The 21542-nt window shown below is 29.3% G+C and overlaps 1 protein-coding gene across 5 annotated transcripts in view; it reads left to right on the forward strand.

The window, feature by feature from the left end:
• The first annotated feature begins 7933 nt into the window (after positions 1-7933).
• Positions 7934-21542, forward strand: part of LOC142331787 (organic cation transporter protein-like) — an 82087-nt gene continuing 68478 nt past the window's right edge. The window contains exon 1 of one of the 5 annotated variants that reach the window (XM_075377895.1): positions 7934-8260. Coding sequence is in view for 4 of the 5 variants with exons in the window: in XM_075377897.1 (XP_075234012.1) it covers positions 17750-17811 (62 nt within the window). In the remaining variant the exon portion in view is untranslated. Of the gene's footprint in view, positions 8261-13962; positions 14261-17699; positions 17812-21542 lie in introns of those variants that run through there. The other 4 variants (XM_075377892.1, XM_075377891.1, XM_075377897.1 and 1 more) reach the window with 4 other exon arrangements.

A 21542-nucleotide genomic window follows, 5' to 3' on the forward strand; every position in this document is an offset into this window, starting at 1 on the left:
TGATCAGATATTAGTTGTAAAAGAATTACATCCAGTATTAAAATAATAAAAAAAAAATATATATATATATATATATATATATATAAGATTACCCATTTATCTTGATTTCTGATTATCTTGTAAAACCTGGAAGAAATAAATCCAGATAATTATTGTTCTACTTTGCATAAAAAGGAAAGTAATATTAACAGCCAAAAAATTTATTCACAGATGATGTTTTGGAGATCATGTGTCTACAATTTCATCATACACATTTGTTCTTTGAGTCTTCCTGTATCATCCTAAGTTTCTAATTCCTGTCATGTCTTTGATTGCTAAACCCTTGGACTCATTAATATTTTTTTACAGGCTCCAATGGTTGTTATATAGTAAATTTTGGTTTGCACAAAATTTATGAAACTTAAGTAGTAATCTGAACTGTAACTATTTTATAGATAATCATCAATAGCCACTCATCTGTCTTTCAGTATCATGATACATATGTGCTCAATGTTGTCAGTTGTAACCAGAGGCAGGCATCCTGCTCCCTAAACTTTCAACCCACTTATTGGCTTTTTATTGTGATAGTACTGTTCGTGTATTGTGCTAAAAAATGTTGATGTACCTTCAGACCTCAAAAAAAGCAGATTACTATGTGCAGTTGTTATTTGTTATTAATGGAAAGCATAGTGGCTATGGTCAACTTTATGATTGAATAATATAACCGACTTATCAACTTCAAATCTACGTAGAAGTGTTAACTTAGAAACAATGCATAGCATCTGCAGGTAAAAACAGCAGAATTACCAAAGAAACATTAAAAAATAGTTACTAACTTAATCTCATGTGTTACTTTATGAATACTGACAAATTTTGACCATCTTCAGGCTTTCTCCCTATCTTTTTCTTACTCTTGCTTTTTTCTTACTTGATCCATGATATTTTAATATTTGTTGGGTTCATGAAAATGTAAAAGAAATTAATCAGTTTCATATTTTATAAATAAAATTTTTTTTACAGTTAAGAATTACACTCGGACAATATCTATGTAATTAATTAAAATTCTTAATTGATATTATTACAGTAGTTTATCTGCTATTTAATTAACAGTTGAATTTGTAATTAATGATAAAACAGTTCAGTTAAAACAAAAAAAAGTTAAATTAATACAGTTTAATTCATTATCTTATACTAATACTGTCACGAGTGATTTATCTATTGCAATTAAAGGTTTTTTAATATGCAGATCCTGCTAACATTAAGACATTTTAGGCAGGTAGGTATCTTTAATTTCTATGCAGTCACATGTCTGTTCTTTCATATGACAGTTTTGAGTCTTTAACATTTTCCAAGCCAGTTATACAGTAAGATAACCAACATAAGTTGTTAGGGTTAAATCAAGAGTTTCAAGTCTTTTCATCCCAAATATCTAACCTGGAACTTTCTGGAAATGTTAAAGTTTGTTTGTGGTTTTTAGTAAAATTGTATTTTTAATTTCACATATTATGCTTCAATCTAGTTCCTAAAAGTGTACGTTTAACAAATTTACTTGTTTTTCTATGTTACTGCACCTTGAAACACCATACCCATTAGGTTGAAAATCCTGCTGTATATGAAATAAAGCAGTTTCAACCATTTTTTGCTATAAATAGATCAATCAGTTGTTCTAGAATTAAGGTGAATTGTAAAATTATGTTTAATAAATTACAGTAAAGAACTTTCATATATTTTTTGCCATATTATTTCACTTAAGTTCTACTACTTGTTTATTTCCACACACACTTACTCGTAGTTAATATTTTGTCTCTTTTATTTTTTAGCCTGGATTACTAGAATTAACTTGAATTACCATTCAAACAATTTTTGATAATATACTGTCAAAAATAAATGCACATTTTTATTAAAATGTATTTTTAAGAATATTCAAGATGGGAGCTAAATTACTACATCAAATGTAATAAATTTAAGAATGATTCGTCTAAAAATTTAGGATGCTTAGAAAAATATATCTGAAGATCTGTGTATATATAAACATTTTTATACCTTTTTATCAAAAACTATTTAAATTTAAATAAATGTGTTAGTTTTTTCTGAGTAGTTTCTTTAAATGTCTAAATAATTTATTATAAATAAAAGCTTATAAATCTCAATGAATAATTTATAAAATATAGAAGATTATATATTTTTATTTTATGTTCAATAGATTCATTTTTTTTTCTTTGTTACATCCATTTATTTAATTATAAAAGTATAAGTAGCAAAAAATTACTGATATTTTTATTAATTATATCTTTGTTTAAAATATTCATATTATAATACAGTTTATGAGACAACCTCACATAGATCTTACTACATTAAAGTAACCTTGAAAGTTTTTATTCGGATGTTAAGAAAAATAGTTTTTTGTTAAAGGTTTGTAAAGGGAGTTATCATTTTTATTTGAAATCAGTACTTCTGTTATTTTACCTTTATTGCAAGTAATGCATAAAGTCCAACTTATAATCATCTGTATTATTAACAATTACATAAAGAAATTAATTCTACTCAATATTTCCTTCCCCCATTTCCTTGTTTTATTTTGTAGTCTCAGTTAAATCAATTTTTATATATAAATTAGTATAAACTGGTATAACTCTTATGTAATTAAAATAAACTTCAGTAGTTATAATCTAAATATGATAAATATTTTAAAAAAATTTGAGTGGAAACAAATATTAAATCAATATCAAATAAATTTAATTTAAATTGCATATTGATTAGTAAATGAATAAAACGATTAATTTTTACCCACCACTATACCACTGACTGTGAAAGGGAAGAAATAAGACTCCTCCATGTTAATCTATTGACTTACTTACCTTTCAACCTCTTTAATAATACTTAGAAAAAAAAATTCATTCTGTTAATGTAATAGAAATATTATTGAATTTTACAGATAGTTTTACATTAAAATGAAGAAGTATCGTATTACCGTTTTTCAAAATTTCAAGTATAAAAGTAAAAGATTTAAATATCTAGTTAAATTTTTAATTATAAAAACTTATTACAGTTTATCTTTTGTTGGGTAGTTCTGTACTTTTAGATTTCACAGCTAAAGATCTTCATAGGAAATATGTAAAAAAAGAAGAAAAACAGTAACCCCAATGAAGAATACTGAGGGGTTTATTGTTTATGCTCCAATCAGACTTTTAATACTGATTGTTGTAGCATTTTTTTACAGGATTTATATTATCAGATAGATTTTAAGTGATTGTATTCCAAGGTATTTAGTCACATTAGTCCTTTGTTTATTATTTATCTAAAATAATTATGCATGTTCTAGTGCAGCATTCATTATTGGGAGACATTTAAGTCAGTTAAATTAATTTGTGTTAGAGAGGTGCAAATTATTAAGCACTAACCTCTTTTGTGGGTCATTGATAATTCAAGCCAGTCATGTATACTTTAACAATAATGAATCTTAAAACTTTATCCCCGATTAATACTATATTATTTGGGTTCTAATTAACAACACATCCTGGCTTTGAAATTCATGGATGTATAAAGGGGCATTTGATAATTTTTCTGGAATACCAATGAAAACATAATTTTTTTAAAAAACTTTCTATATAGTCATCTTTTAATTTGACACATTAATTCCAGCAATATTCAACCATTTTGATACCTTCAGAGAAATCTGTTGAAACCTCTAAAATATATGTTTCTTTGATTTTCTTATTGTTTACTGAAAATCTTTACAAGTAAACATTTGTTCATGTTTGGAGCCAGAAAAAAGTTGCACGTTACTATATCTGGAAAATTGGGTGAATGTAAAAACAACCTATAGCATAATTCGAGCAGTTATGTTTATGCAGTTTATTATTGTCATAATGAAAAATAACTTTTTTATTTACCATTTCATTGCTCAGTTGCTATAAAAATGCTGCATAATAATTACTATGATAGTTTTTCCTTTTTAAGGCAATTGATTAATTTTGTGTATTGTGCATTACAAAAAGCAGTTGCCAGTTTCCAGCTGATTCATAAACTTTTAATTTCTTTGGAACACTTTTGTGAGATGACATTGCTTCAATTTTTTTTTTTGGTTTAGTAATAATGACTCCTCCATGTTTCAACAAAGAAATTCATCTGAATTACTAAACAGCTTAAAACAGTTTAGAAATTGTCATAAAATTGTATTTTTGATTGATTGTGAGCAGACATGGTATCCACCTTGTTGATATTCAAATGACCATTTAAGATAAGTAGAGATATTCAGTTGAAATTTTCAAAATGTCAAGCAATTTATTATTCTTTATATTTTATGATTTTACAAAAAGATAATATGCATTTCTTTTTACAGATGGGATTCAAATAAGCTCACATGTTTTATCCTTATGTGAGCCCATTTGATCTCACCAAACCAAAAACAAATGCATGATTTTGAAGATAAGAAATATTGAAAAAAGTATTAAAATGTTTAATGATATTTTGATCCATTATAATTCATGAATGGTGTAAAAAATAAATAAATGCATTTTCAGATGTTTCATTATTATTCTGTTTTTTTTCTCTTTTAATATAACTTTCATTAAAAAGGAAATCTATACAGTATAAAATATAAGGGAAAGTTTGCTTTCAGACTAAATTTTGCTTGTTGGGGTTTTAGCATGTCTTGATGTTTCAAAGAAGTTAACAAAAAGCAAATTTAGCATTGAAAAATTCTAGAAGAATTTATTTATGTTACGCTGTTTTTTTCTTGATACCTACAGAGTAGATGGACTGATTTGGATGAAATTTGGCATGATTTTTTCCCATATATAGATCGTTGATGCCATTTTTAATTTTGATCACAATTATTCAAGGACGCAAGGAGATATGGAACTTATTTTCCTTAATTTTACTCAGAGTAGTTAAAGTTTTTCGTATATTTTAATCCCTCTTAGGAAGCAAAAGTACCTCAATTAGGAAGATAATGTTTGGTTCTATTCAAATTCCATAAAGAGGTGAAAACGTTTTTCTTTTTGGACTTGCAGTCACATTGTTCTACTAAACAGATGATTCCATTATGCTAGTATGTCACTTTGGTTATATATTTAGGCAATCTCATTCAGAGATTGGGATAATCCTAATTTTTTTGCTTTTTTCATCAGTCATTTTGTTTGATATCTTCAAACTAGATTAAACAATTTTTATAAAATTTTGTTTGTTGACTTCCCATCGTACAAAATGTGAATAAAATATATGAGTATGTAATTGATTTCATTTAATTTTGGTTAAAATTTTTTGAAGAGGTGAGGAGATACAATCACAATAGATTCTGTATCTCAAAATTTTTCTAGAATAAGAGTAGAATAATTTTTCTACATAATTCAATATCTCTTAGGGAACTTTTAGTATATGTTGTGTCCTAAAGGACCCTAAATTAAAAGAGTGAGTTGGTGGTTTTTTATAACATTATTATTTATTTCTGTGATAATGTGTAATTTATATTGGTGATAACAATACCTATAAATTCTACCCATCAGTAGCAGATTTCTCTTTGCATAACATTATTATCTAAGTTTAAGTTCAGTTTTTGATAATTATGCGTGTTGTAGTAACAAAAAATTTATCAGTAAAACAGTTAAGTCAAATTTTAAAATTATTTTACATCCAACTGTAAATAAAAATGCAATTTATTACCTTTTTTATCAGTAAATTTAAGCAATTTATCATTTTAATTTTTTTTTTTTAATCTATTATTTAGCTTTCAATATTAATTATGTGTATATTTTGGAAAAAAATATTATCAATAAATGCAAGCATGTTTTCTTAACTTATTAAATCTTTATTTGGATGCTTTTATCAATTTTCTGTTTATATATTTTTTTAATTTATTACCCCCCAAAAAAAAGTCCAAATAAAATACTTTCTTTTGCTAAATAGATATGTTAAATATTATACCTATCCAATTTTTTTTTAGCCAAAAAAATACCTGTAAATATTAATTGTGACCTTATAATTATAACCTTTGAGCTGTTTACTGGATTAATTATCAAGTAAAATAGTAAAAAAAAAAAACCAATGGCCTCCAGCCGTCAAAAAAGTATGCATATGTACAAGTAATTTAGGAAGGGTTAGCCTTGAAGAAGTTGTACATATATATCTCTTCTTCAAGGCTAACTGTATATATATATATATATATATACTTACAGATAAAAATAAAATCCCCATTCAATATTTTTGTGCTAGTCATTCATATACTTATCTATGATTTTGGACATGTGTTAGACTTGTTTCTCTGTTTATCTTTCAAGATTGCAGACTTGTCTGTTAAAAGAAAAATTTTAATGATAGTGCTTTGTTGGAAAAGATATCTTCATATTATAACTTATAGGAACATTCTAGGAAGATCACGGTTTGTTACTGTTGTCTCCTTTCTTTAATTAATAAACATTGCAACTTTTGAAAATAATTTTAAATTTGTATATATACTGAATTTTTTTATATTATGCACACTTTATTTACTTAAAAGTTTTATACAATTAATTTATGTTTGCTGTTATTTTCTAACCATTAAAAGCAATAGGAACATGAAAAATAATAAATAATGGTACAGATTATCTAAATAATTACCTTCTATGTAATTAAAAATTCATTAATGTAACAATTCTTATTCACAAATAAAACATTTTCTAGTTTAAATTATAATCTATGTTCGATGTTCCTAATAGCAGCTCTCCAGATGTTTAGTATATACACACATATGTTCTATTGGCTGCAGATATTTTTCTGATATTATACAACTATTATTTTATTTTATATTTGTACGTGGTTGTTGTGTTCCTACTATTTTAGATAAATATCAACAGTATATCAATTTTAATGGTGAATTAATTGGCATGTAATGAAGTATCCTCCCATTTTCCAACTTCATATAACAATAGTTTCTTAACAACTCCCTTTTATCAGCATGATTTAATTAAGAATACTATTGTTATATACTAAAACCGAATCATACAAATATCTTCATTACATTTCCACTAAGTAACTGCTCACTTTTAGATATTTATCATAGTGTGACACCTGGTTTTAACAACCCCTACTGAATAATTTTGCCATTATAACGCACAGCAATTTCTTAACTCCATCCGTGAAATACTTTCTTTTCTGCCAGATTTTCATCATTGTAAAGAGGAATCGATTGACATCAAATTCGAGTTGTAAAATGATTGTGAAAAATCTCTTACTTGTTCAAGTAAACCTTTGGGTAAGCGACAGGGGATCCACACATTGGCAGAAGAATACTTTTTTCTTGAACAACTTGCATATTTGTTTTGGATCAACTTTCGCAGGTTTCTTCTTCATGATTTTTTGTTTAACTTCTAATATTACTCTTGTTCTAACTGTTAAATGACTTCTTTAAGGAAATTTCTTACAACCTAAAATACATAGCTATTATTTTTCAATTCGTTACGTTCTTGAGTTTTTTTTTTTTAGGTTTGTTCAGTGATTTCACATCCATTCATCTACATCTGTTTTATATGATTGGACACAATTGTCTGTGAATATTTATGGCATTGGCCTTCTGCTTAAAAAAACAAGTAATGTCATACGTATCATTCTTTGTTCCATTGACCTGTGGTTTACCAGCGCTAATTAAAATGGAACACCAAATGGCCAACACATTTGTAGATTGGTTGAGGCTACTGTACATGTTCTGTTCTATCATAAATATTTTGTTATCAATAGCTAATTGGAAGTCAATTACTAAATAGGCCTTTTTTTTTATTATTATTTTAATGAATTGATTGTGTGACCAATCAAAATCCTGCTCTGTATGAATACACCATATTATATAAAATTAAATTACATTTGTTATTATTTAATATAAATTTATTATTTTGATTCCAACCTGTTTATTAATTTATTTATTTGTTTCAGCGATTGTGAATTTTAAAACCAAAATTTTATTATAAACTATTACGTGTGTATTTTTTCTAAAAGTGTTAAATAAGCGTAATGCAAGTGCTCATTATTACATACATTAAATATATTCATTTTTTAGTGAAAAATTAGTGAATTCTTATTGCAGCAGTGGTGTGATAAGTGTAGTGGATAATAATGCACATGTGTACAAATTTGACAAATGTTTTTTTAATTAATGCCTTTTAAAAAATTAATATTTTTAACTTTTCCTATTTTAAAAAACAAAATTTAATAGTGAATTTAACAGATAAAGAGTTATTTTTGTGTTATGTGTTCATAATCAGTATGAATGAAGCTACTTAATACTCGATTTATTACCGCTGCACTATTGGTAAGTTGTTAAATTTTTATTTTCTTAAACTGCATGTTTTTTGCATAATTTTATTTATTATTTTTTTGTGTTCAGTCATATAACTGGTGTTTGATGCAGCTCTCAAGGATTCTCTGTCTAGTGCCAGTTGTTTCATTTTGGTTATCCCCTAGACCCTACATCCCACATATTAAAATCTAGTTCATTATGATTACAACAAATAATAGTTTTTAGGAAGAATTCATTATTTAATTGTGTATGCTCCAACAAGAAAAAGAACTAATTGATTATACTTCATTCACCTGATACGCCTCTGTTACATTATTGATTGGTGAAACTATTGATTTAAAAAATATAAACATTGCCAAAAACAAACCGAAATAAATTTTATAATAAATTTTTAAAGGCCCTATACAGTAATGTAGTCATCATTTGCCAACCATCTCATATACTCAAGTTGCAAATCTACTTATATTGAAAATAATCTTGTAGAGGTCTTCTTTTAAGATACTGGAAATTTCACGTTGAATAGTGGGTTTTTTGTGGATCTTTACTTTCATTCAGCAAGCCTCAAAGATACGAGTAAAAATCACAAGATGATAAAACTGGGGAGTTGGCGGACCATAAATGTCTATTAATTTCTATTAACTTTCTTGTATAAAAAATATCCTTTACGTCGGCTAGAGTTTGGCTCGATGTTTTGTAACTGACAGCATCTTGTTAAAAATAACTGTATAGGTTTGTACAAATAAATCGAATTGGCTTTATGTGTCACACAAAGTTCGAAGTAAAGAATTGTAGATTATTTATAAGAAGTAGAATAAAATTATTCGTGACACATATACTACGCTACTATACGGACGTGAGTGTCCTTTCTGTCCTTGCAAGGTGAGGTTCGAAGATAGGCGGAGTTCACATCCCGCGTGCCAGTTCGACTTGATTAAGGTTTTTCAACCCACCGGGTTGATCTAGTGGTGAACGCGTCTTCGCAAATCAGCTAATTTCGAAGTCGAGAGTTCCATCGGTCAAATCCTAGTATTTTCAATTAACATCTCAGGAACGGTCGACCGTGACTGTATAAAACTTACACTCATGTATATCATCCTCTGAAGTAATACCTTACGACGATTCCCGGAGGTTAAAAAGGAAAAACGGTACATCAATAGTAAGTTGGAACATAAATTCATTAAAGATCCGTAAGTATATATAAATATTTATGGTATTTTCAGAGAATATCGGTTCAATGATGTGCGTTTTACCACACCTTCACATCAGTTTTAAGGTCAAATGAAATCCCATTTAAAGTCCGCGGGAACTGTAAATCAGTGTCGTGTATTTTGCGAATTTGCATTTCCGTTAAATGAAACCGTGCCTCCTCCGATCAGCAAAAGAGAAATTTTTTTTTCTGCGGGTGAAAAACGCTTTCGCGTCATCATCTCCCGGACACGATATACTTTGTATAATAAAAGATTAATTAAAAACTAAAACCCAACAACGTAAAAATAACATCATAAAAGGAAATTGCATGCAACGTATGCTAAAAGTGAAATAAAAACAAAAAGATATATCACATTAATAATCTTTTGATAATAAAATTGACTTTTCCACACATGAAAAGATTCCATGACTTATTAAAAAAGAAAACTTCAAAGAACAAAATTAACATCCGGCATTCGCCAAATGGTAGACGCAGATGAAAAGGACCGTATAAATAATTAAATCTTTGAATCAACATGCACGGCATTTGTAAATCGCAAGACATTCGATAACATCATTACAGTGTTCCCCAACATACTTCGCATTGGTTTGGTTGGCATTTCTTCCGCCACCACCCCATTCGGTCACCTTAAAGCATAAGACCGAATGTCTGTGCCACAAGAGGCTACTGAGCCTTGAAACAGTTTAGCGACCACTGTCCTAAATAGATCCTAGAGCTTACCTAATCGCGTGAGCCGACTAATCGCGGTGCCATACACCACCGGCTTACTTGTCCCAACCGCTCACTTGTCATATATTTGCTAAAATGGGTAGGCGCACCCCATCAACTACTAAAAATATATATGAGATCCATAAACTAAAATTTACTTTGTCAAGACAGCAATTCGCTGCCACGCCTAGGTCGTTGAATGCCAGCAAGTACCTGTCCACCATATTAAAGCGCTTGGAGCCCTAATTGGCTGGTGGTCAGCCATATATCTCATGGTTAGCTTCCCACAGCAGCGCGTTAGGAGTCCTTCCCTCAAGTAAACTACTGATATCGGGTGAACATAGCAATCGCATCAAGGAACTCCCACACGGGCCTACAATGCGGCTCTCGCTACATTGACTCGCTGCTTGTGAGTGGGCAATTTTCCCCTTGACCTTTAAGTTCCAGGGTGGCCCGGTTTCTGGCCCCCCCAAGAGCAGAGCAGTCAAACATCAGGTGTTCATTTGACTGGACCTCCCCGCAGACGAACAGGTTATCTGCTGTCAGGCGGAACCGAAACAAATATTGGTTCAAATTAACATGGTTGGTGAGCACCTGGCCACCCGTTGCCCTTAAAACCGAACTTGAGGTCTACCATCCCCCAGATCCCGCATAAACTTATACAGGGATCTTCCCTTAGTCGTGGTTCCCATTGCAGCTGCCATGCTTCCATCGCGAGCCTCTGCAGCCGCTTCCTCAGGCTGGAAATGGGCAACTTAACGAAATTTTGATCCGGTGCATTGTGATTGTTCTGGTACTGGCCCGTCTCCAAACCGCATCCCAAATACCTCGGCCTCCCGGTCTCTTCGCAATCTCCATATGGCTGCCCGAACTTTCACCAAATCGATTGGGAGAGCCTTTCCCAATACGGTGATAGCCTCATAGCAAGTTGTTTTAAAAACACTAATGCTTACAATTAAGGCTGTGCACTGGGCACTCCTTAAATTTTGAACAAGTGCTCTATTCATATCCAACCTATGCGCCCAAATGAATGCCGCGTAAGAGATCATGCTTTTGAAGACATCTTGGTACACCATGTACATTTGACGGCCAGACAACCTATATTCCTTCCGAGCAATCCTCCTAAGTTTGTGCATCACTGAGACGGCATCTGCCGCTACTTGCCTAATGTTGTTGCTAAACAGCAATTTCTTTTCAAACAAAACACCTAGGTACTTATGAACTCTCACTCGGCTGATTACACAGCCTTTATACTTAATGTAGGGGTTTCGACTGTGCGATAATTTGTCTGCAACCTTGAGAAGCATAAACTTCATCTTGGGCACAGAAATCTTTAAATTTTGAATGTCCATCCATCCCACCGCAGTCGACAAGGCCGCTTGCGCTCGATCTTCCAGCTGCGGTCATGAATTACCACGAACTAAAAGGAGACAGTCATCGGCAAAAGCCTGGGCCATGACCCCTTCTGGGAATGTCAATCCCAGAGACCCGTCAAATACCAGATTCCACAGCAGGGGACCAAGAAGCCTGCAGGCTTCCCCTGGTGACGGATGTTTCCACAGCTAGGTGTGCATCTTTAAACAGAGCCATACGATTTGACAAAGTCACATACTACGGCCTGCAGGGCTAGAGGAACATTGCGACGTTCTAGCTCATAGAGGACAGAACTCCAACATAAGGAAGGAAATGCTGCCTCTATGTCTATAAAAATTGCCAAAACATATTTACAGTTGGCACTTTCCACCTCAGCAAGAGCATTTAAGATGCATTTTTAAATGCTTCTTATTTAAGATGCATGTAAGTAACAGTCGATAAATGGAAATAAAATGTACTACATGTTAAAACATTTTCAGATTCAAATTGTTGATAACCCACTGGGTTGGTGTAATGGTTAAGTCGTCGCAAAACAACTGATTTTTGAAGTCGAAGGTTCTAAGGTTCGAATCTTAGTAAAAGCTAGTTGCTTTTATATAGTTTTGAATATTAGACAGTGGATACTGGTGTGCTTTGGTGGCTGGGATTCAATTAACCATACATTTCTGGAATGGTCGGCCTGCATCTATACAAGACTACACCTCATTTGCATGTCATATATATTCTCGTCTCATTGAGCCATGGGGGATTACTTATTGTTCACTAAATGAACAGATTGTTATGTACACATTTGGGTAAAAAAAGATTGTTGGTAGTCATCTCAACTGAAATGTTCATTCAAAAATAGAAAATGCTCATAATCAAGTTACAAAATGTTTTTTTAGGGGTGCAGGGGAATTATGATGAAATTTTATTATAATATTATTACTATTAGTTTATTATTTAAACTTTTTATAGTTTTAAAAATTTAAATAGTACTATTAAACTTTTAATACTGTTAAAAGTTTAAATAGTATAAAATTAAATAGTTTAATATTATTACAAGTTTAAATAAACCCAAAAAAGTTTTGAAAAATTAAAAAAAAATCAATATTTATAAACTTTGATTTTCTCCTCCAACTCCTAATGCTTATCCCAAAGAATTTTTTTGAGTATCTTGTACTACTACTTTGCCTAGGAAGACATTAAAAAAATTTGGTTAAAAAATGTGCAATAAATAAAAAGATAGCTTTCTTCTTTCAATTTTTGTGGAAGTGAGAATTTAAAAAAATGCTCCAAGTTGGAGAATCTGTCATCGTTAGACCTGCACTCATGAATCTGAGAGTGTGAAGAAGAGATCAAGAAAAAAGGGAAAAAAGGGATAGTGCAAAAGGACTGTCTATTCATCAGGATAGATTAGGGTAGTTAATAGTCTTGCCCAGTACCTATTTCATAACTTTAATGATGAAAATTAAACTTCTTTAAAAAGGTATCTCTTTTGCAGTTACATTTATAAAATTTATTTTTCTCTGTATTTGAAAAAAAAGTCTAAGATTTTTTATTTATTAATGCACCATAATATTTCCTAAAAGAATTAGAAATTCTTTTGCTGACCTCTATGGCAGAATAGTAGTATCTCAGCCTTTCATCCTGAAGGTCCTGGGTGTGACTCCTGGTCAGGCATGATATTTCCATACACTGTAAAATTTTATTCCATATTATCATCCATAAGTTATGAATTTGTGGTGAATTTAATCATTAGACAAAAAAAAAAATTGTTGAATAATTAATCTTTTTTGTTTAATTTATTTTTCACTATGTTTCTCAATTTTATCAATTTGTTATCGTCTCCTTTTTCAGTTGTAACTCTTTTTCGCTGTATTTTTTTCTTACTGCTAAAACTTTATTATTTTAAAAGCTATTTATTTTAATTTTATAACATTATTTAAATTTATTGATTTTTTAATCTTTATTACATATTTATATATTGATATTACTCATCGTAACATATATGAAATGAAAAAAAAAATTACAAAATTTTTTTTTTGTAAGCAGTTTTGGTGGAAATATCAAGCTGTAGCAGATTAAAGTTTTTATTTATTCAATATTTTTAAATATGTTTTATAAACAGAATTCAAATTTTTACTTAAATTGTATTTTTATTTACTTTAATATAGTGTTATTTTTGTTAGTTATTTTCCTGTACGTTTCATTGAATCTCTATAATTAACTGACGGTTACTTGATACATTATAGATTCATTCTATTAATAGAATTAATTTGATATTATTATTTTAAGAATTTTTTATGGGTGCTGTCCAGTTCATGGTATGTGAATAGTGCTAATCTGTATGTACGTAAGTGTGAGGTTACCTTAATGATGGAGGTAATGAGAGAGATGTAGTGTGGAGGGAAGACTATGAAAGTGAGGCTGATGTGTCAGTTGGGGGAAAAGGGATAATGGAGGAAATGAGAGAATGCAACTTGGATAATTACTTGTCTTGCACATCTTTCATCACTTCTAGTCTCAGTATTAGTTTAGTGTTGTTTTGTTTATAATATTTGTGCCAAAATATTTCTACTATAATCTTTGCAACATTGAATACTAAGATTGTAATTTGCGATTTTACATGTATGTATGTGTAAGTTAGTATTTTAGTTTTGTAGGTTGTGTGAAGATCAGTCATGTTATTAGTTTGTTTGTACCGGTGTTAGATCCATGCATTTCTAGTTACAGGAAATGTAAGATTTATTTACACACATTTTTTTGTTATTATGTTTATTTATTTTAACTTTTTGTTTCAAAGTGTTATAAAAATATTTGTCTTAATTATTTTATTAATTAGTATTACTTTTTAACTTATATATTAGGGAATTGTTTTGGGATCACAGAGGTTAAACTTTAATGTTGATTCGTAACCTATCCTTGAACAGCTGTTTGATCCAAATGTGTTTTTGTGTATGATCATCTACCGACTCACTGGTCATTCTTCTTAGACATTAAAAATATTTTTTTTAATAAAATTTCAATATTGCAGCAACATTAAGTTCTTTCAATATTTCTTAAGTGGTTATTGGTAATGTAAAAGTTTAAAATTTAATGGAACATTACATACAAATTTTAAGATTCTGTAAAAAGATTTCAATACAGTATTAAACTTAATAAAGTTTCATTAAAAATGATATGAACTTGCTTGGAGAGATTCAGTTCTGAAATTTGGAATTTCTAAGGATTATAAAAAAAAGTATTAATTTTCAGTAGATTACTTACTTAACTAATTGTAAATATGTGTGTAAAGTTGTAGTTATAAAAGTATAAAATTACATATCAGTTAACTCATTGAAGATTTATCAAAACTGTGGAGTCATTTTAAAGAAATTCATCTTTGAATGTTTCCAAAACAAGCTGTATAACTATCACACAAAATTAAGTTTTGCTATTAGTTATATTGGATCTGTTTTTTTTGTTTTTTTTTTTTTAACTTTTTTAGTTGCATGTTATCTCATTTTTACTTTTTACTAAGTTACATGTGTGTAGCAGGAAAAAATTGAGAAAAATTATTCTTTCACTCTATTATTTTGCAAGCCATTTTTTTTTTTTTTGAGGGGAAAAATTTAGTCAATTTATTTAATAAACTTAAAATAGTTTATTTAGGGATTGTAGTTGTTTAAAAGTTTGTTTATTTTGAAATTTTTGTTCTTGTATGTATATATTTTTGTCTTTATTAAAAAAAAATTGCTTTCAGAAAAAAATATTTTTTGATCAATTAATTGTGTTAATTTCTAGATTATTTGTACACTAATACATATCATTTTTGAGAGTGTTCAAATATTTCACAATGTTTGATGTTATGCAAATGTTAGGCCACACGTTTAACATTTTTTTAAATGTTGATTATTTTTTATTTTTAAAAATATATGAAGTAGAAATATTAATCTTGCGGCATTTTGTTTATAAGTAATGTTTATTTTTTTTAAAAATAAAACAAACAATACTTATGAAACTATTATTATAACAAAAATAATTATTTTAAAATCTTATTTTTGTAAAGTTTTCTTTTATTATAAATTATACCATTACTTCTGTATTTACTAATTATGATTTTGAAATAATCAAAGTGCAGTTGTCTTAGATTTATTTTTTCATAAATGGTCTTTAGTGTTTTCTGTTAATATATTTATTTATGTAATCATTTAACCATTCTTTCTTTATATTATGTATTTTATTTTTTATTTAATTGATATATTATGATTTATATTTTGTTTACCAATAAATTTTACTTATGTGTATACCCAGATTTTTTTTCAGATTCACACTCCCTTTATGTGATGTGATTATAATTCATTTCAGCAGGCAACATCATTTCTTCCATACCATATAATAACAAAATTATATTTCTCTTACAAAGTTGTGAGCTATTAAATTAATAAATTAAATTCAACCGTGACAGTAATTTTGCAGCATCGTATTTTTTGACGATGCTGCAAAAAAATCTTGCAGCATCGCACTTATTAAAAGCTTAACACAGAAAATTAAAATAGAGTATCTCTTCACATACATTTCAACTAAATTTAAATAAATTTAATCTCCAGTCTATCACTTATTATTACTCTGGCTGAGCTATCTTCTAAGTTATCTACAAATAATCATTCTGAAAATCTGTTTGATGGTCTTTATTTTGTGTTTGTCGTAAATCTTGTGAAATAATCTACTTCTCTTAATATGTTATTTTGTTTAAAGGTTATAAAAATTGTTCTGGAAGTTTATAATTTTATAATTTTGAGATTGTTATTTATCAGGATTTTTTGATTATTTTACTTTTGTGAGCTAAAAACTTCTGAGATCTATGTTTTAGTTATATATTTGTTTTTCATTTATGAAGTTGGTCATAATTATTGAATTTTTTGAATGTGTTCTACTGGAATCATATTTGATCATTTTGAGTTTAAAAATATATTTGTATCTGGTGTTATTTGGTTACGGCATGTATTTCTTTTTCATTTACATTAATTAATTTGTGCTTATTTTTACGCAAAATATATTTTAGGATTGGTTTTTTTGTTTTTATTTAGGTTATTTTCGTGACTATAATTTTTTTAAATTTTCAGTTAATTTTATTTTTATCATTATCCTTGTATCTATTTTATTATTGTTTATTTTTAAAATACCAGGTGTCCCATAAAGAAAGGGAGAAACTTTCAGGATATGTTTTACTGTTGAAAATAATTAAAAAAGTTCATACAAACATAGGTCTGGAAATGCTTTGTTTTTGAGTTACAGCTAGCAAAAGATTTAGCTCGGATTTCAGCTCTTCTAATAAAAAGAAGTCCTACTGTAATTTTCGGGACCCATATTAAGAAGTAAAATTGGTGGTTTGTTATGTAATTTGAGCTGGGAAATGGAATAAAACAGGTCCCAGAACTGTAATGTCAGTAGTTTTTAAGATGTCTGATATAAAACATAATTATCAATGATAAATTTTGTTGACTTTCTTTTGTTTAATTCGGTGTGGAGTTAAAAAAAATTTTTTTAATTCCACATTAGTGATTGCACTTCTTGTTCATTAGATTTTTTTTAAGTTTTATCATTATTTGAAAAATTTTTTTTTTTTATTTATTTTAAACTAGTAAAAGTATTAACAGAATAAAAGTCTTCATTATATTTGATCCATCCCCCCCACTTTAAGTCAGGAAACTACAAAACATTAGGTAAAAAACTAAAAAAAGAAATAAAAATCTGCAGTACATTATTTTAATTGATTTATATAACATCACTGTTAACAGTAATTTATTATCTGCATTAATGTAAGCATTTTACATTAATTTTTCTTATCTTATCTTTAATTTATTTTTATATGTGATTTTGTTTAATTAATGATATTCTTCTTTTCGAATCAGTTATTATTTTTTTTTAACCTTATTACTTGATTTTTTAACAATATTTTATTATTACAGTTTTCTTTAATTCTTTGATAAAGGTAAATGAATTCTGGAAGTTAAAAATGAATTTAATAAAAGATTTATTAACACTTAAAAAGCTATATTTGTTAGATATTTTCAACTCTTTTAAAACTATTGTTGTATAATTTGTAGCTTGAAATGATTCATTCATTCATTGATAAGATACGTAATTCATATGAGTAAACATATATTCAGCTAACTGCTGGTAGTTTCCTGCTAAATTTACCCTATAAAGGAATACAAAGTTTGCCCGGGAATTACTTTCATATAATGTTATACCATATAAATAATTTTATATTAACAGGAGGTCATAGACAGCTTACAGAAAGTATGTACGTATGTATCTGGATCTTAATACCTACATTACCATTATAGTTTGGTTGTTTTAATTCATTTATTTGTATTGTTTTATTCTAAAATTTTTAATTTTTAATTTTATTCTAAAATATTAACTTTTTAAATGACAAACTAAATATATTTTATACAGTTTTTAAAATTCAAATTGTAATGCTTCTTAGTGATTGAAACCACTGAAGATGATTGTAGGAGTGAATAAAAACATTTATTTATTTATTTCTACTTGTAATTACATGAATATAAATGTGATTCATATTATTATATGATGCAAGTTTTAAAAAGTGTGCATTTAATAGATTTGGTTTGGTTTCATAGGCGTAGCCAGGATTTTCTCTGGGGGGGGAGGCAAAAATAAGATATGTTTTTTGTTAAAAAATGGTTTTATTTGAACATTTGAAAACGCTAAAAGAAATTAGTTGCAATGCTATTCGAGCCTATCTAAATCTTATTTCAGCACTAGCCTTCAAGAGTTCAGGTTAATGTTGATTTATTTTTAGCTTCCAGAACCCTCTTTTTATGGACACTCATCATACAAAGACTGGCAAGCCAATTTTCTGTCATTGTTGACCGTAATGAAGTTTTTACTCTGCATAAGGTATTGAAGGATCTTTTAATAATGCACATTATCTTTAGGACTGTGCAAGTGAGATAAGTAGCACCTGTTTTATGGATGAGTAAAACAGTTGGGTTTCTTTAACTAGTGGAGCCAGTTCTATCTCCTTCAGTTCGGCATTTGGCATGTTTTTTCCTTTCCATTAGTTGTACCAGAGTTAGCTTCACCAAGGAAATCATTCAAATTGTAGTAACTCCAAACCTTTTTTTTTTAAATCATATGTTATATCATCAAGCATTATGTGAGGTGCAGTGTAGATAATGAGAATGTGGGTAAGTTCTCCTCAGACAAACACTATTCCAGAAACATTATTAATGAATCTATGAATGGAATAATTAGTAATCTTCTCCAAACATCGCTAGGAGTTGGTGCTTGTGGGTTAGCACAATGTTTCTGCTGATTTATGACACATGGCATATTGAAATCTGTTTCAAGGTGCTCGGAGATTGTTTGAGCCTCTGCTGTAACACTTTCAGTTTCAACAATCGCATTTCCATGGTGTTTTCGCTTGAGTCTGTGATTTTTTTTTTATGTGATTTGCAAATTGAAATAAGTCCACACTTGTTGACTAAAGAGCATTTACCACCAGTTGCAGGAGTGTAGAATATTTTGCTATGAGACAAACATTAACAATGAATTCTGATTTTTTAGCATTACAATGCATTTGAAAAGCAGCATTTCTCATTGTTACCATCTGTGGATGGTAATAATGCAATTGTTTACCATTGCATTGGTTTGACAGAGCATTGGTATATTCGGTATACATTTTCGACTCGGGCCAATTCTCGGAAGAATTTTATTTTTTCTCTTATTGTGGAGACCATATTTTATATCACTGCCATTTAGTTTAAGTCATTTACAACTAAGTTCAGTTTGTGACTAGCATACTGAAGTATAACGTTCTCGTATACCTTTCTTGAATAATTTTCTGGACACCACCATCCTTTCCTGCATACTGGAACACCCATCGTATCCTTATCCGATGCAGTTTTCTGGATCAAGGCCTACCGTTTCTACAAAGTTGTTAATTGCAGATGCTACTGATTCTGCATCCATGTCAGTCAACTCTACAAAACATAGAAATTCCTCACGAACCATCATCATTTCTTTGTCAAAAAATCTAACCCCAATGGGAAGTTGCCCTTTCCCTGTTATGTCACTGTTCTCATCTGCCAGGATACTCTAAGCACATGCTTTCTTTACATCAGTTTTGGCAGATGCCAATCATCTGATTTGAATTTGAATTTCAATCTGAATCTGTATTTGAATTTTCTTTTAATTTCACAGCATCCTTATCAAAGTCATAACTTGGAATTGGTGACCAACAGTTTTTTAAAACTTCCATTTTTAGAGATGAGATCATATTAAATGAACGTCCAAGCCAGTGACCCTCATCATTATCAAAATACGTTTGATCCTGTACACCAGAACCGGATGGTAGCAAAGATCCACGTGAATTTTCACCAACTATCAGATTCGATTTCTCTTCTCTGCCATTCACATTAGCTACTACTTTTATCCGGTTGCTTCCTCTTCTATCTCCTTAAAATAAAATAAATAACTACTACTACACTTCCCAAAAAATTAAAGCAACTAAGAATTTAAACTTCTGAACAGACTCTCTACTAGAAACTTCAAACTTAAAAATGGTTTTTTATCACCTCCATACCATAATTTTTCTCAAAGTTACAGTGTTTTAAAAATCGGTAAAAAAAATTTTGTTTGTGAAAAATGTTCTTAACCTAAATATGAGTTTCAAAATCATCTCAATTGTCTTTATTTTCAAATTTACAAAAGTAAACTTTTTTCATTTCTACAAACGTATACTTGTTGAATAAGTAGAAAAAAGACAAAGAAACTGGTGGAATGGTCAATTTTCACAGGATGTGGCTGTGTACAGAATGAAATTAATGTGAACCAACAGGTTCTGATTTGAGGTTAAAATTTTTGTGTTAATATTGTATTGTGTTTAACATAACTTTTGTAGTAATTGAACTTGATCACAACAAAAATTGGACTATTATGGATTTTCAATAATTATTAGTTATCAAAATTTAAATTTTTTTTTCATTATTAAATGATGGTATTTTTTAATAAACCTTTAATATTTTGTACAAATTTGTTTCATTATTTGCAAGTAGCTAATTGCAAACTCAAAACCATCTTATTAAGCAAAACTGTAGCAAAAGTAGCTAATTACAATTTTCAATCCTTATTTAAAATTATCGAAGTTTGGTATACTTGTTATTATTTCCTTATTTAGTATTGTCATTTCCTGAACATTTTAACATTTTAGGTTGGTTTAAGTAGATGGTTTTGCAACTCATCAACTTAAATGAAAATAATATAACTTTCTGCTAAAAAAGTTTCTAATATTCATTTTAGATTGCTATTGTTACTGAGCTAGCTCAAATGCGTCAACTCACTCGCACTGATTGCAGCACTTAAATAGGGAACAGAAGGTACTAGAACTTTCCTGCTAAATCCAACCTCGAACATTATTTATTTTTATTTATTTTCTGTTTAGCCTTCGGTAATTACCGTGCAGATAATACTTCAGAGGATGATATGTATGAGTGTAAATGAGGTGTAGTCTTGTTCAATATCAGTTCGACCATTACTGAGATGTGTGGCTAATTGAAACCCAACCACCAAAGAACACCTGTATCCACGACCTAGTATTCAAATCCGTGTTAAAATAACTGACTTTACTAGGACTTGAACGCTGGAACTCTCGACTTCCAAATCAGTTTATTTGGGAAAACGCGTTTATCACTAGACCAACCCGGTGGGTTAGAGAGCGCTCCGGCCTCGATTCAAACATGCTTTCTTGCCGCAGAGTATATTATAAGCTATTGATATTGACCTATAAATTTTCGTCTGGCTAATTGAGCCAGGCGGGTAAGCGCCCCAGTGGTTACGCCTATACTTAGTTTGTTATTTTTAAAAAAAGTTAATAATTTTAAATAGTTTTCATCACTGATCAATGTTGACAAAAACAATTTAATTTTATTTATTACTATGACCTAGGACAATCTTAAACATGTATTTTTATGAGAAAGATGATCTGGATGAAATGATTGGTGAAAATAA

The sequence above is a fragment of the Lycorma delicatula genome, chromosome 10 (assembly GCF_047948215.1).
Source record: "Lycorma delicatula isolate Av1 chromosome 10, ASM4794821v1, whole genome shotgun sequence".
Taxonomy (NCBI): domain Eukaryota; kingdom Metazoa; phylum Arthropoda; class Insecta; order Hemiptera; family Fulgoridae; genus Lycorma; species Lycorma delicatula.